This window comes from Macadamia integrifolia, unplaced genomic scaffold (genome assembly GCF_013358625.1).
Source record: "Macadamia integrifolia cultivar HAES 741 unplaced genomic scaffold, SCU_Mint_v3 scaffold1095, whole genome shotgun sequence".
Taxonomy (NCBI): domain Eukaryota; kingdom Viridiplantae; phylum Streptophyta; class Magnoliopsida; order Proteales; family Proteaceae; genus Macadamia; species Macadamia integrifolia.
Genome location: NW_024868085.1, coordinates 290731 through 307541, shown reverse-complemented (window position 1 = coordinate 307541; position 16811 = coordinate 290731). Strand labels below are relative to the sequence as shown.

The 16811-nt window shown below is 37.0% G+C and overlaps 2 protein-coding genes across 2 annotated transcripts; both read right to left on the bottom strand.

The window, feature by feature from the left end:
* Positions 1-2501: 2501 nt before the first annotated feature.
* On the bottom strand, positions 2502-5492 carry LOC122062724 (protein ACCELERATED CELL DEATH 6-like). Its single transcript, XM_042626368.1, has 3 exons — positions 4596-5492; positions 3799-4337; positions 2502-3093 (listed from the first exon to the last, which is right to left on the bottom strand). Exons 1-3 carry the CDS (start codon positions 5266-5268, stop codon positions 2575-2577), a joined length of 1731 nt encoding a protein of 576 aa, XP_042482302.1. The 5' UTR covers positions 5269-5492; the 3' UTR covers positions 2502-2574.
* Positions 5493-15884: 10392 nt separating this feature from the next.
* LOC122062732 lies at positions 15885-16472 on the bottom strand. Its single transcript, XM_042626375.1, has one exon. The coding sequence runs from the start codon at positions 16470-16472 to the stop codon at positions 15885-15887; it is 588 nt and encodes a 195-aa protein (XP_042482309.1).
* Between the last annotated feature and the right edge of the window lie 339 nt (positions 16473-16811).

Here is a 16811-nt window from a genome sequence, read left to right as displayed (position 1 = left end):
TTAAGTAATACGACAATGGTCGGGCGGTCCCCACCAATGTTAGTACATCATTAGGTTTCCATTACCATTAAACCTCTTTTTTCAAACTTCCACAAATAGTTGGAATCTGAGTAATTTTACCTTGAATCATGCCTTGACATGTGTCCAAATTATGATTTGTATGCAAACTCAAGCTATATATTGCTTTAAAGCATTGGCTTTGTTAAGTTAAGCCATGGGAAGAGATCAGGAATATGCTAACTATATTTTTCTATAGTTAGGCATTGGCTTTGTTAATGAGAAATGACATGCATATTGTCTTGTTCTAAGAATGCTCTTTGGTATAGTTGATTATTGGAGCACAAGGTTCCATGTAGTTAACCACAATTATCTAAGATATTCTTGATTTGTTAGATTGTGCCTTTTTCATTGTGACTCTTACTTCTCCTATTTTGTTTTAATATAAGATTTTTTGCACATGTGCATATAGTTGGCCTCATTAAATTTTAATAAAATTGAGTTTTTTTGTTGTTGTTTGTACTACTATTTGTGCCAAAAGATGGAATTGGGTGACAAGCGATGCACTACATTTGTGAGGATTTTATTCAATTAGGCTGTGTTTGGTAGTCAAAAGAAGAAAAAATACAAAAATTGCACTTTTTTCTTGGTTTAAGAAATTTTCTTTGTATTTGGCATGTCTTGATCCAAGAGAAGAGTTCTTTTTTGAATTTCAAAATTCACTTAAGAAATTGTGAAGTTTTCTTTTGCGGTAAAAAACACAAGAAAATATAAAACTTTTTTCTTTTCTTTTCTTTTGATGATAGTTAAATATATATATATATATATATATATTCTTACCATTTCATTTCATTTCTATTCTTTTCTTTTCTTTTCTTTTTTTTTTTTTTTTTCTGATTCAGAAATTTGACCGTCTGATTTAGGAGAGAAACATACAAAAAAGGGGGTTGGATGGGTGCTTTGGCTAAAAGGCTCCGATGCCTCAGTCAATTTCAAGCAACAAAAAATTTATAGGAGAGAGAGAGAGAGAGAAAATGACCTCCTTTCCTTTTTATAGGGTAGATGTCTTGGAACCCTAATCCCCATCAATGGTGAAATACCTTATTTGCCCTTAAGTTGTGAGGAGCCTCTTGATCTAAGATTAAACATCACCTGACTTAATTATTGATGAGGTTATTTTATGGAACATCACTTTTCTTTTTTTCTTTTTTCTCTTTGTAAAAGTTGGATGTGCCCAAATTGTTTGGTTTAAGTTTAATATCCCTCGACAATCGTTCACATCGTGGCGATGCTTGGCTGATGCGCTCTTCCCACTATGGACCTTTGATTTTGATATTGTCATTCTATTGTTTTTGTTGGGCAGATTTGATAAGTATGGACTGTAATTCCTCATTTAGTCCCTTACCAAAATATAAAAATAAAAAATAAAATAAAAAAATTGTCTTATTATAGATACTTATTAAAACATATTTTGATTCTATTCAAGAAAAATAAAATTTCAGAATTATTCCTCATGGCTTCTAATGAATATGGAGCCCTTACATCATCTTTAGCAGATTTTAAGTGGAGTCAGAATTTCAGGGAGATCCCCATCTGTATGGGGGTATGTCTATGGGAACATTTCAGAAGTATTATCTTCTCTTTTTCTTTTCTTTTTTTCTTGGCAAATGATGGGTATCAAACCGGATCATATCGGAGCTTCAAGGATATTAGAGGAGTTGAACTCAAAACCACATGCTTCCTATTACAAAGGTCCTTTGCTAACTCAACTACCCTTTTGAGGTTCAAAAATATTTTCTTAAAATAAGAAGTTTGACAAAGAATCATAACATGAAGTAGTATTCTCTCCAAGTAACCTTATTGATGAGCCCACTTGCTTGCACAAATTAAATGGATCAGCTCCATTTGTATGGTAGTCTGTCTCATTTTATCGTCGTCACAGTTGGGTTAGAAGGCTCTTCTAACTACAGAGTGGAATTAGGCTATATTGTCGTATAGAGTGGTCCCTAGCCTTCCTTATCAAGGCTCCGTTTGGTTGCAATAGAAATTTAAAGGGAAAGAAAAGTGAAATTTTCATACTTTAAAAAGAAATGTTTATAGTCATTACACCATACGATTATACAAACTAATTAATTTTTTTAACCATATTTAGTAATAATGTATTTTACATGTAATTTTTATTTTACATATATAATATAGCAAAGGGTTTTGGATGCAAAGTAAAGTGAAATTTTATAACCAAATATAGAATGATTTGAACTTAATTTTAAAGTCACATGAGTAATGATTATATATATATTTCTTTTTTTTTTAGTACGAAAATTTCACTTCCCTTCCCTTCCCTTCCCTTCTATTCCCCTTACAACCAAACATAGCCTAAGGAAACGGGTCATTTCCCATATGTATGTGAATTTTACAAAGACATACAACAATAAAATATGCTTAAAATGGATAAATCAAATTCTTAACATAGAAAGACTTCAAAATGAAAGAGAAAAACCATAAGCACAAGAGACAACAGTGGTTGAGGGTGTTCTCAAGGAATACAAGAGAGAGCACAGCATTACATTATTCAATTCAAGAAGACATTGAAAGAAAAACACTGAAGACTAACAAAATGAGGTAGCGGTGCCTGGAGCCCTCCAAGAACGCTATGAGCTTAAGCCCAACGCATATGAAAATTCTAGCTAGTTTCAACAAGAAAGAATAAAAAAGTTCGCAGCCAACTAATTCGATGATCAGCATGACAAACAAAAAGGCAATCCAAGAACGACGCATGGCTATCGCATAGTACTGAAGAAATTTTTGGAAGGATCCCTTGTCGAGGAGTATTGGCTTTCCATCAACGCTATTGTAGGTGCCGGTGGTGGCAGTAAGAGATGCTACAATATGGAGGATTTTCCCCATTTTCTTTTCCCACTGTTTAACATCTGATCTTGCAGTTGCTACTTCCTCTTGCTTATTCGAGTCATTGTCTATTTCCTCCTCGATCACTCCTCCTATAATCCATTTTTCTTCTCCTCTTACACTTAGTGCATAATCTGCTCGCGCAGAAGCTGTCGTCTTGGTATGTAGGTTAATCAGACTCAAACTAAGCTGCAACAAAGAATATGAAATTTCAATAGGAACATCTTCTTCTGTATGTCATTTTTTTTTTCTTGGGGGGGGGGGGATTGTGGGGGATCAAGACACATGGGAGTGCTTCCAGGTTCCCATATAGAGTCCTTTTTCCCTACAAATTAACATAAAAAATAAAAGATGGGTCCATGTGATGTGACGATCCCCTAGGGATGCATGGGCCGGTCCAATTAATCAAGGCAGCCTTGAGGTAGCCCTAGCTAGCTAGGGCATCGCATGGCAAAAAACCGTTCACTTTCATGGCATATTAGTCCTTTAAAGAACAAAAAAAATGTCAAAATAAGAACAAAATCATATCATTGCTAAGCTCACAAAATATGTGAGAGACATTGCAAACATGTCCTGTGATAATGAAATTTGGCTGCTGCCCAGGCAATCTTTACTGGCAGTCAAAGGAATGGAATTTAGAAGGTTATTTTTAAAATACTAAAACCTAGAAAGATATTTGTGAACTGTAAGGTAAATTATTTCATTTCTTGGGCAGTCAACAAGGTTTGGTTGCAACCCAAGTAGCAATCAAATTTTTTCGGTCACATGAGATTCTTTGGCGTGCATTAGGGATGATTTGCTTGTAATGCTCATGTTCAAAGCTCACATAAAAATTTAGGTTTATCATTTTTTTGAAAAAGAAAGAAGAAAAGGAAACAGATAAAGAAGACTCACCGTCACTGCTAATCTGTCTATAGGGATCAAGTTCATGATAAAAATATCAATAGCTGTTTCGTCATTATTGTTCATGGCCTTTAGATCGACTCTCCTATTTGAACAAAGAAGTCCCATATGACCCAAATCACATTGTTTGGCCGCGTGGTGAAGTGGGGTGTTTCCATCATCATCTGGTTGGTTTACGATTTCCTTAAGCTCTAATTGTTGTAAGACATACCTGATTTTCTTGTAGTTCTTACTAATCACAGCAAAGTGAAGAACATTGCGACATTTTTTGTCCAGCAACTCCACAGAATCTGGGCAACATTGGATGAGCTCTTTAAATACTTTAATACTTGATCCAAAAGCTGCGATGTGAAGTGGTGAGAGACCATCTTTGTCTAATTTATACACGCTGGAAGTATCAAGCATTAGCAACTGCTTTACTATCTTGTGGCCCCATGTTTTGGACACCGCATAGTGGAGAGCAGTCCTTCCATTTTCATCTACTTTATTCACAATTTCTCCTTTCTTCTCTAAGAGCATTTTCACCACACCTGATTTTTAACATTATTTTTTCCAAAAAAAAAGACAAACCCAACATAAATTAGGTAATTGTTTAGGAGAGGGGATCAAGTCCTCTAGTACTCATGCGAGGTTAATCCACACAAATGAAATCCACCAAAGAGATCACTCCTATACGAGAATGGTTCTTGTACGAGAACTTGATCCACACTCATTGTTTAGCTACTCATAGAGCAAAGAGATGGAAAATGAAGAGATAAAAAAAGGCCTGGGAGCAATAGGAGAAATACCTAGGTGACCCTCAACGACCGCGACATGTAAAGCTGTCCGGCCATGTTGCCCATCGTGAGCTGGAGATGGACAAATTCGAAAGATTTGATTGAGGATTTTCGAGGATCCGCTTCTAGCAGCCAGGAAGAGTGGAGACTCCCCACCTTCCACATCAACATCATAGTTGGGATGCCCTAAATCAGGGTCTGCACCGGTCAGCAAATTCACCATTACAAGATTATTACTTCGGACAGCTTCGTGCAGGGCTGTGTTTTTGGTCTTGTTTCTCATCCTTATTTTCTCACGAGCAAGTGATGAAGAACTATTTGAGCCACTTTCTACATCATTGTCAGAAGGCCAAGGCAGAATCTTTTGGATGAGAAATTCAGCTACGGAAGTGTGGCCTTCTCTGGCCGCTACATGTAGGGCAGTATCACCTTTTGAGTTCACCTGTGTCAGAAGCGATAAGCTTCTGCTATAGTCGGTGTCACCCTCTAAACTTGAGTTGTGTTGGAGAAGCACTGCGTACACTTCCTTCACGATTTCTATGTGACCAAAACTCACGGAAACGTGAATGGCCGTGTTCTCTGCTTGTGGAGTTACTCGCAGCAGCCGGCTAGGATCTTCATTCACTAGTTGTCTGAGAAGTGTGATGTTGCCAAGTTTTGCAGCCCTGTAGAATTGAAGATCCATGGCCTCATACAACAAGACTTTAGGTGGGATGGAGAAGCAACGGAGAAGTCCACAAGGCTTTTAGATTAAGTGGAAAGAGACCATGGGGAGACGAGGAAAAGGCACAGAAACAGTTCGTAAAAGTAAAAGGTGAGACCGCCACCGCGTGAAGCCGTGGAAAAACGAAAACCAACAGGATCCACCACCGTGGAAAAACGAAAACCCATAGTCTCCATTACACCGTCGTCTACTGGCCCCATCAAATCTCTACTATTCCTTCTTCTGTTTCCCTCCAATGATGGTAAATCATGTGCCATTCCCATTAGGGTAGACCCACCACCAGGCAGTGCAGTAATTAAGAAATAAGGCAAAGTCACCACTACTGTCATTACATCAATAGGTCTCCCATCACCTTCCCCACCTCCGTGTCCCAATCTTTGGGGAACAAAGAGTAATAAAAGCGAAGTCCCACAACTTCTTTTTTCAAATTTCCACAAGTACTTTAGTTTTTTTTCTTGGGGTGCACTGCGTACGTTGCTCACTAGTAGAGCCAGAGAATGGAATTGTGCACATAGGGCCGGCCTCAAGTGGATTGGGGTGCAAGTCATGCACAACATCTGTAAGGATTTGATCCCCATAGATGGGGATTTGATGCAGACCATGCATGGTCTGTGGTGTGGGAATTTGGGATAGTAGAATTGATTTGCTCGACTTTGTTAATATTCCATCAGGTTGTGAAAGTTCTTAATTGTCCGAATTCAGAGAAAATGTAAAGTTTTTCTTTTTATTTTTGAAGTTTAGAGTTAAAGAGGGGTCAAGTTATTTCCTGAAATCCGTTAAGTCGAGACTATAGATTTGAAGTTTTGAACACCGTCTGCTATATCATTCCTTTCTGTCTCTCTCTGTTTCTCCATTTCGTTAGAGAGCTAAGATAGAAGGAAGATAACTTTTACAGAGCAAGCATGACTGAATACTTGTCTCAGTTGTAGGAAGGTTTCAAATCCCAAAGAAGAAATTAGATATGAAGGGCTTCAAATCTTCCCTTTATTTATTTATTTATTTTTTTTTTACCAATGTTGAATAAGAATTATTCAAGTTTCACGGAAAGTAGTAAAGAGCACTAAACACCCCCTGTGAGTAGCCCAAGTATGATTAGTGGGGGTCGAACTTAGGTCGTCTAAGTTTATGGCTCGTACCAAATTCATTGCTCACCAACTGCACTATCCCCTTAGGTTTAAAAGTTAATTTCAAGGTTCTCATCTTCCCTTCTCCCTCTGTTTTAGATTTTTTTTTTCTTTTTTAATTTATTTAATTTCTTCATTTTAATAGATTAAAAAAACCCAGAAAATCAATCATATCCTCTTCTACGTGGGGTTTTACTTGAGCTATCCGGACAAAGAAGAGCACGTTCACTATCTCTCTACAATTTTTTCAATTAAAAATTTCTTGAAGGAGTCATACAGGAACGTCGATTCTTTGGTACTGTTATTCTATCCGATTTTGATTTTGATTTCGATTCTATTTTGGCAACCTGAAATGGATAGAACCATAGTCAAATTTCACTGTCATGTGACAGGAAGTTGTTTCATGGAGTTAGTAACTAAAATTAATTTGGAGGAAGTTTTCCAATAGTGTAATAGGTGTAAGAGAAATAAATTTATCAATAGTCATAAATGTTTATGCCTATTTGTGAATGATTGGTTATACCCCAATGTTATCTATACCCAATGAATCTCCTTGACTATGGATGTAGATTAACTCGGTCCAATGATCTTTAAAAAAGTTGTATATGATCCACCAAAGTCTGGATTAGGCCCTCGATTCTTGTACAAAAATGATTCTGATACAAAGACCTGATCCACCCATGAGATGGTGAAGTTGCTCCTTGACATGTGTTTAAATTATAAAAAGAATATTTCTTTAACGGCCCAAAAAAATACAAAGGACGCAAGAAGAAACACCCAAAAATCATACAAAAAAGTCAAAATAAAAAGGCCTTTTTTTCTCCCTCCTCTCCCTTTCTTTTCCCCCTTTTACATTGTTTTACATATGGTAACCCAAAACAATAGATGGTGAGGAGGAGAGAAACTTCTTGAAACCAAACAAAGCTTTAGCTTGTAAACTTTAACCCTGTGGGTCCCCCTCTACAGGTCCATGAGAGGAGGGAAGAAGGCAATACATAATTGGAGGAGATCCATCCCCTTACTTGTTGGCATGGGTTAGTAAAGACCACCGAAGAAACAGAGAAAAAAGAGGTCCAATAAATATGCCAAATGATACTGCCACAATAATGCTGTAGATAGTCAAGGTTCCAATGTTTGCGAGGGTATTTCTCATTTCCTTTTCTTCCCTTGTAACCTTTGCTGCTGCTGTTGTTGTTGCCTCCTCTGCCACTGCTTCTGTTATTTTTGGCCTATTCAGGCCAGAGCATCTTTTCTCCTTATTTGCTCCTATGATCCAGTTTTTTTCTCCTCTTACTTTTAGTGCATCCAGTGGAAACAAAATTAAAACCATCAACATCTGTTGAAGCTGCAACAAAAATGTGACATTTCAATAGGATTGATTTTTTATTTTTAAATGGAGTGGAGATCCGACCTTCATCCACAAAAATAAAACAAAATCTAGTCAAGAGGTATAATGCTTCACTATTTACTACTTGCTAATATATGGGTTATAGTACATATAATTGAGGACCCCACATATGTCTCATGGGCTAACTTTTAGGTCTTAGGTCATAGTTGTATCATCTCTTTTCTATACTTTGGATCCTCTTGCCCTTTTTGGTTGTCCCACACCTGTTGGGCTAGCTTCTGATGGGTATGGCCTTTGCCCTTGTTTAGTGGGTTTAGGATTTATCTGTTGTATCTGTTTTCCTTTTTCTTTTTTTTAAATATATATTTGATTCACCCAAAAATAAACTTTTAGGTTATAGTAAATAAGGAAATTTGCTCAAACTCTCAGATGTCATCAAATAGAGATAACTATAAAATACAAAATATATATGGCTAGTAGTTTAAAAAAAGAGAATAAGGAAGAAGCGGGAATAAAGAAATGGCTCACCGATGAAATCGAAAATGTGTATTGGACAGGGGGGATCAAATGTAAAATATCAGCAGTTGTCTGGCCCTTCTTGTTCGTGGCCTTTACGTCTACTTTCATTCTGTTACCATATGAAAGAAAATGATTTATAAGCATGAAAGAGCCTAATGTGGCCGCGAGGTGGAATGGGGTGTTTCCGTCATCTGGCTTGTTTATGAGTTCCTCAAGCTCTTGTTGCTTTAAGGCGAACCTGATTTTCCTGTGATCCTTGCTCATCATAGCAAAGTGAAGAACATTATGATTCATTTTGTCCAGTAACTCCCCAGTATCTAGGCAGAATTGAATGAGTTCCCGAAATACCTCAATGCTTGATTCAAGAGCAGCAATGTGAAGTGCTGAGAGACCATCCTTATCCAATAGATATGCACTGGAAGTATCATGCTTTAGCAACTGCTGCACTATCTCGAGGCTTCTTTTGGATACCGCATAGTGGAGAGGGTCCTTCCATTTTCATCTACCTTATTCACAAGTTCTCTTGTCTTCTTTAAGAGTATTTTCACCACATCTGATGTTTTAATAAGAAAACAAAGACAAAATAAATTAATTGTTTTGCTGCTCATGAATTAGCTAGCTAGGATGATGCCAAATCTGAGAACCCAAGTAGTTGCAACCCTACTCGTAGCCTAAAAAATGGAATAATTGACCTGCTCCCTTAGGTTCACAAATACCCTCCTTGATTTCATACCCGTACGAGGACCTGATCTGCTCTCCCTTGATTTAAGGTTGTGCATGGTAGTCTTTCTGTTTCAGAAATGACATTTCGTGCCAAAACCAGAATTTTCTGTTTCTATGTCAAAATTCCGTTTTGGAATAAAACTCAAATGTTGGAACATGGTTATCATGTTCTAGCATTTCTCGTTTCTGGTATTTTTTTTTTTTTAATCCAGTTTGTTTAAAATAAGCAGAGAAAAAAAAAAAAAAAAAAAACAAACCATGGACACATCAAACAGAAGACTCAGTTTTCTTGTTCCAATGAAATGAAAAAACACTAGAAACGGTTTTTCGGATGACTACCAAATGCAGCCTAAGTAGTTTAAAAAATACCCTTTGAGATTCAATTTCTTAGAACTACTTAATTGCAATCCATGCAACAGCCAAATTTTGTCCACAAATATCCAATACTAAGGTGTAAAAGCATCTCCAGTTGTTGCACCGATGTAGCAAGCTTCAGGTGGCTGGAAGCCTCTTAAGGCGCATGCCAAGATACTCTCAATTTCCGACGCTCACCACACCTCACCACTCACTGCGGAGGATGTAGACTCAATACTAAGAAGTGAGAATCAGCACCAAGCTTCTCCTCAAAGACGGCCACATGTAAAGCTGTCCGGCCATGTGGTCCAGAGTGAGCTGGAGATGGACAAATGAGAAAGATTTGGTTGAGAATATCCAAGAGTCCATCTCTAGCAGCAAGGTAGAGTGGAGACTCCCCACGTCCTTCCGCATGATCAGCATCATAGTTGGGATTCCCTAAATTAGGATCTGCTCTAATCAGCAAATTCACCATCACAAGATCATTTCTTCTCACAGCTTCGTGCAGGTTGTGTTTTTGCTCTTGTTTCTCATCCTTATTTTCTCACGAGCAACTGAAATAATTTCACTTTCGATGTCATGGTCAAAGGGCACGATCTTATCAATGAGAAATTGAGCTATGGAAGGGTGGCCTCCTCTGACGGCTACATGAAGGGCAGTCTCTCCTACTGAGTTCACTTGTGTGAGAAGTGATAGGCTTCTACTGTAGTCTGTTTCGCCTTCTAAACTTGAATTGTGTTGGAGAAGCGCAATGTACACTTCCTTTACAAAGTCTATGTGACCAAACCTCATAGAGACGTGAACGGTTGTGTTCTCTTGTGGAATTACTCTCAACAGTCAGCTTGAATCTTCACTCACTACTTGTCTGAGAAGTGTAATGTCACCAAGTTTTGCAGCCTTGTAGAGTTGAAGATCCATGGCCTGATACAACGTAATAGTCATTATCTCCTGGGGAAAGGGAGAAGTCCACACGGCTTTCTAAATTATTATGCTGCAAGGAAATTTATAAATAAATAGTCGTTTTACTCTTTCACTTTCTCCGATTTCCTACCAATCGTATTGAAAAATTTGATGTTCCTCCTTCCTGGTTCACACGCGATAAAAACAGAAATGAGAAAGAGAGAGGGAGGATATGTAGCCAGCTTTTTTTTCTTTTTTTCTTTTTGTCCCTTCCCGATTTTAAAGTTATTCAAAGGAAAATTCTTTAACCCAAATATATATATATATATATATATGTATGTGTATGTATAGGTGTTTGTGAACCTAAGATGATGGATGAAGATGATTGGTCTTTCATAGGTTTAGGAAAAAAAAGTTATAAATATATTTTGGTAAAAGATTTTGTGCTTCACCATGTGTTATGAGTGGTTATACACATAACTGTTGGATAGGCGATAAGGGTATATGGTGCATTCATTCACCCCCAATCAATAGTTGTGTACATGTACGATCGCGCACAATATAAAACTTCTCCCCATATATTTTTAAAGAGGAAAGAATGCTAGCTGCTAGAATGTGTCTATGCGTAGACAAAACAGGTGCTAAAAGACCATGTTGCACTGTGTTGAAGATGCTCGCACCTTTTAGCATGTACCTGCATGCGGGTAGCATTCTTTTGCCCTGTTTCTAGTTATAATATATACTATTTTTGTTGTCCCTCCTTACAAATTCGAGAGTAAATTTTTTCTTTTTTAAGTAAAGAATTCCTCTTTATTCAATAGTGTCGTTCAGCCACTTCAAGTCATGGTCCACATAGAAATGGATTTTCTTGCATGTTAAAGCTCTCAACATCGTGATTTGTTGTAAGAGAGTTTTTTTTTTTTTTTTCAAAGAATCTCATTTGTGCAACATGTGGGAAACAAACCATGGCCCACATGAAACAGGTTTCTCATATTGGTAAAGCTCTCAATATTAGTGACTTGTTGAAGGATCTTTCTTTGAAGAGAATCTCATTTGTGCTTGTCTGGAAAGCAAGAAAAGGGGGAAAAAAAAGTGTGAAATGAAGAAAGGCAAGAATTTACCCTAGCTAGGGCTATACTATTTTATGCCTCAAGATTTTTTTTTTTTTTTTTTTCTGGGGGTGTGGGGGAAGGTGCAGAAGAAATAATTTCCATATTTTGTATTAGGGAAAAGTTTATCCATGTTGTCAAAGTGTATTTTCTTTCTCACATAAGTTTTATTATTATTTTCTCTCCTACTCTGAATATGTGAGCTTCGTGTAAATGATACATTTTTAAGACTATCATTTATGTAATGTGCATGTAGAGTCCTTCCCACACTAGCAATGTAGGAAACTCTCTTCCTTTACTTATTAGCAAGCATTTTATGTTGAAAAAAAATTGAAGTTTAAATATTACAAATCAAATATTTCCTTCTTCCACCCTACAACCTGCCCTTAACCAAAATTTGAATCACCTCGCAACGCAACCCAGCTAGTCGGATTGTAATGGTATTTTACTTTTGAAGCCTCAAAATATACTTGAGGTAAGTCTGGTTCCTTGACCCAGCCCAGCATCTATGCATAAACGGTTGATATGCACTTGCCTGGCCCTGTGGACCGGGCCTTGCCATGAAATAATAGGAATTGACAATTTGAAGACATGATTTCCACTAGCCATGACACCTCTGACCTTGTGGAGATTCATACTGGACCTAGGCCCATATATGCCTAAACCCAAACAATGTGGTCCACAGAGCACACTGATAAGCCCCAAATATCGAACTGGATCAATCATATTTATTATTATTTTTATTATTATTATATTCCTTCAAAACTACTACCAGTGAAGAAGTGAGCTAACTATTTCAAAAAAAACCAGCCAAACTATTAAAAACCAGTTAAGAACAGGTCAAACTGAAGAGAATTAGGGTTTTCTCGAGAATGAAATGGTGATTTTGTGTTCTGGGGGACAACTTAGAGAATAAAATTGCATTTGGTAATTTTACTTTGCAGAATATCAATCCCGCCATTCTCTGAGAATAAAAAAAGCAGAATCAAAATTTTTTTGGCCTAGTCCACGCCATTTCTCTTTATCTTTCTCCAACACTTCAATAGAACAAGAATAAGATGCCCGACACTGATCTCTTTTCTTTTCATTCTTTGGAACCTGATTTTTAAGCCGATGAGTCCAAAGATGGTATATGTTTTTTTTTCCTTTTTTTTTTAAAGATTTTCTGGTGAGTATAGACTTTTTGTGCTCCACAAATCATCTAGCACAGTTATTAATAATAATAATAATAATAATAATATAATTTTGAGATATCATAAACAAGCTTAATTTATTGAGACTCTGAAGAGAGAGAGAGAGAGAGAGAGAGAGAGAGAGAGAGAGTACTTTTATTAAAATGGATTTTGAATGATTTTAACCTTTACCATAGACCTTATAGGCTATTTTTGGTTGTAAAGGGAATTAAAGTGAAGGGAAGTGAAATTTTCATACTTAGGAAAGAAATATATGTAATAATTACCCATGTGACTTGAACATTAATTTCAAATCATTCCATATTTGGTTATAAAATTTCACTTTATTTTGCATCCAAAATCCTTTGTTATAATATGTAAAATAAAAATTACATGTAAAATATATATTTATTAAATATAGTTAAAAAAAAATTAAGTAGTTTATACAATCATATAGCCATATAGGGTAATGATTATAAACATCTCTTTTTAAAGTATGAAAATTGCTCTTTTTCCCCATTAAATTTTCATTGCAATCAAATAGAGCCATAAAGGATCAGCCAAGCCGGCTAATCCCACCAATCTAACACCAATATTTTGATAATGGGCTTCAAATAGAAAGAATAGGATAAATTAAAATGATTAAAGAAAAAAATATGGTGCCAAACTCACAAGACGTTAACCTCTCATATACTTTACCAAAAATACAAAAAACCTCTCTTGTAGACATTTGGACAATTGGACTTTCGACCGCATTTCTACACGTAGCTTGGATGCAACAAAAGCAAAGTAAAAAATGGAACGGATTTGCTTGTAAAACACGTAAAAGGAATTAAATACACTGTATTGTAATACCACATTAGTTGTTTTTTAGAAAGTGTACCCGATGTTGATGTATAAGAGATTTCTTGTTTTCCTTGCTTTACATTATAGAGAGGACCTGCATATATGTTGTAGCAAAACCAACAGAGTTGGTTGAGTCATATCAAAAATGACATTCAACGTTTGATACGCCACCTACAGTAAATAAAATTTGGGGATTCTATGTTCTACTTCCAAGGTAAAACAATCACTGATCTTTGTCTGATTATACACAGACTTTGATCCTTTGGAAAAGAAAGGCTAGACTCACTAAGTATGGTTTGGTCAAAACAAAGAAGAAATAGAGAAATAGTGTTTAGCCAAAAAAACAAAAAGAATACCATACTTAAAGATGTACCTATGTATAGGTGCTACCTATACACTTGTCCGCATATGAATACCTCTCTGTACTCATACAGACATGTCTACGTATGAATACATCATTGTACATATAAGTGGATATATACGACACCTATGTGTATTTGAATTTAAAATTCAAATTTGATGCAAAAAGATAAGTATCTCTTGACCCACACGCCCCCGCCCCTGCCCCCGCCCTGACCTCGACCTCGCCTTGGCCATAGCTCAGCTTGACTTGGCTCGACTCGACACCCATGCGTGATTCAAAAGCACCCCAAGAACCCCGCCCCACACACACACACATGAGAGGGGAGAAGAACTTCTTCGTTCTAAGCATGGTTTTAGTGCACAGTGTCTGATTGGATATCAGACATTTCAAAATTGATACAGTATTGACACATATTGATATTAGTTCTTCTCCTAAGAAGCAGGTTTTCTTGACATTTTACCCCTGGTCTGTATCATTCAATCGATACAACATTTTCCATGTTTCTTGGCATCTTACATGAAATTAACTTATTATTCTCTTATGATATTATTTTGTTACACTTCATTGATTTTTGTGCTCTCCTATTGTATTTATTCAAAAAACCCTCTCCCTCAGATATTTTATATTTTTTTATCTTTCATTTATATTAGAAAAAGAATTTGTGTATGCTCATCTGGTAAATGTTGACAAAGATATTCTTTAGGCCGGGAGGATAAAGTTTTTTTTCTTTTTCCAATCATCTAATTCATGCGATTTATATGAGAGCGTACAATCCTCAAATTCAAATAGTTGATAAGAAAAACTTATTTATGGGTTTAGAATCTACTCAAGGTTTCTCTTCTGAATAGGTCAAACTTAGAATAGAAAAACAATCAAACTCTAAGTTTAAAACGTATAGGCATATTGTATAACTTTAGGGAAAGAAACACCCCTACACTCTTGGGTGTGAAAATGATCATCACATTTGGGTGTAAATGAGTTTTTTCACACCCAATTATGTCAGGGCATTTGGAACACCAGATGAGCAAGATTATTTTTTCCCATAACTTCATCTTACATTCTATGGGAAAATTCTTCAATTGGATAGTTTACATTTTGGAAAAGGTTACCTGAGCCACCTGGAGAGGATATGCTAACAGCCTCTCACTTTATCTCTCTTTTTCGCACAAGAAATGATCTCATTGCCAACCTATGTACAAAACTATGCCACTATTTCTCATTGGCGCACTCATGTGCTCCTCTTAGCTGATTGTTTAGAAAATCCTCTCCGTTTATATCTTTTCTCACTCTGCACCCATAATAGACTCTTCTTCGCCATTACCCATAAAATACTTTTACATTAGGATTTTTTTTTCTCATCTTCAACTCTAGAACCTATAATAGACTCTTCTTCGCCATTACCCATAAAATACTTTTACATTGAGATGTTTTTTTCTCCTCTTCAACTCTAGAAGAAAAAGAAATTTTACTGAAGCTCACCTCAAAATATTGACAAATGAGTTTCTTCAGAGGATCAGGGATAAAACATATAAAGGAAAATAATGAAGTATCAAAATATGGATCAAAAGATAATAATTATATGATCAGTTTAGTATTAGACATTTATCCCTTTATTTAATGGATATCAAAACAAAATAATTAAATAAGCGTATCCATTAAAAAATGATAATAAATAATATACAACAACAAAAATAATCCAGAATTCCGGATCACTAACCCATATGTGCCTCTTCACGATAGATAATAATGTGTGTCCTTTTGTTTTCATAAATACTTGTTCATACATTTTTTTTTCTTTTACACTACAATGCCACTAATGGGCCAGGATTTGATCCATTGACCAAACCTCGGGCATGTTCTCAAGTGAGTAGAGCAAGTGTCAGACCCCAGGCCAGGCCAGGCCAAGCCTAGGTGTGCTTCATGCACTTTTAATGATAAGCAAAATGACACATATCGTCACCTACCCATAGGCCATAGTTGTGTATATCTCACCTAACCGTTAATATATACAAATAACACCTTAAAACGGGTAGGTGATCCAGACTCGGATATATGAGCCCAAACAACGCAACAAACTCCACCTAATTAAAGTATCCCTATAGCTCTGAACTTCAGATTTTAAACCCTTGAAGATTCACTATCCACTTTATTAGCATGCCGGGTTGCCCTACAGTCACAATAGAAAACCGTATAAACCACGTAACTCCAAAGCACAATCATCCCAAACAAACAAATTAAGCCCATTTTATCCACAAGCCCCATCATCACCACCATCATGGTCTCATCCTGACCGTCCAATGAAACCCTAAAGCCCCACCCAACACCACGAGAGATCAAAACCAGAAAACCAGCCAAAAGCCACCCACAAAACCGCCTTCCCTCCATCAGCTCCCACCCAACCCTTATAGCTTCCCACCCAAACCGCTCTTCCAACACCGAAACCACCATAGCAAAACTTAAAACCGCCATTAATTCCACCTCCAAAACTGCTCCCAAAACCACCATCAACCACTGGGCATGTACGCTCCACCCTACCAAAGCCGTAACCGTACGCATCAAGTGTACGTAGATCACCATTATGACAAATACGCAGATCGACGTAACAAACGCGCTCTTCCACGTTACCCGAACGGCTGACACCGCCGTTTGTAAGTTCGGCCGCTTCCCGGCACACGCCAATGCCGTCGAGTTAACGGACGTTATCATGGCAAAAAGAGAAAGACCATAACAAGGGATCCAAAACAGAGCTTTAATACAGAGTAGAGAGGCCGTATCGACTCGGATTTGCTTCCATATTTCTCGAGCCTCGAATCGTGTTGGTGAAAGCCCCGCTATGGCTTCAAGATGATAGATTTGGGCTTTCAAGGGATGAGAATAGAGAGATAATGAGAAAAGGTGGAGAGAGAAAGGAAAGATGGTGAGGATGGAGATGGAAATAAATAGTTTGGGGTTTCTGAAGAGAATTTTGATGGAATCGGTAATGGTGTAGAGACCACAGGGATGACGATCTTCGTGGAGAGCGAACTCGAGCTGCTCTGTTGCTTC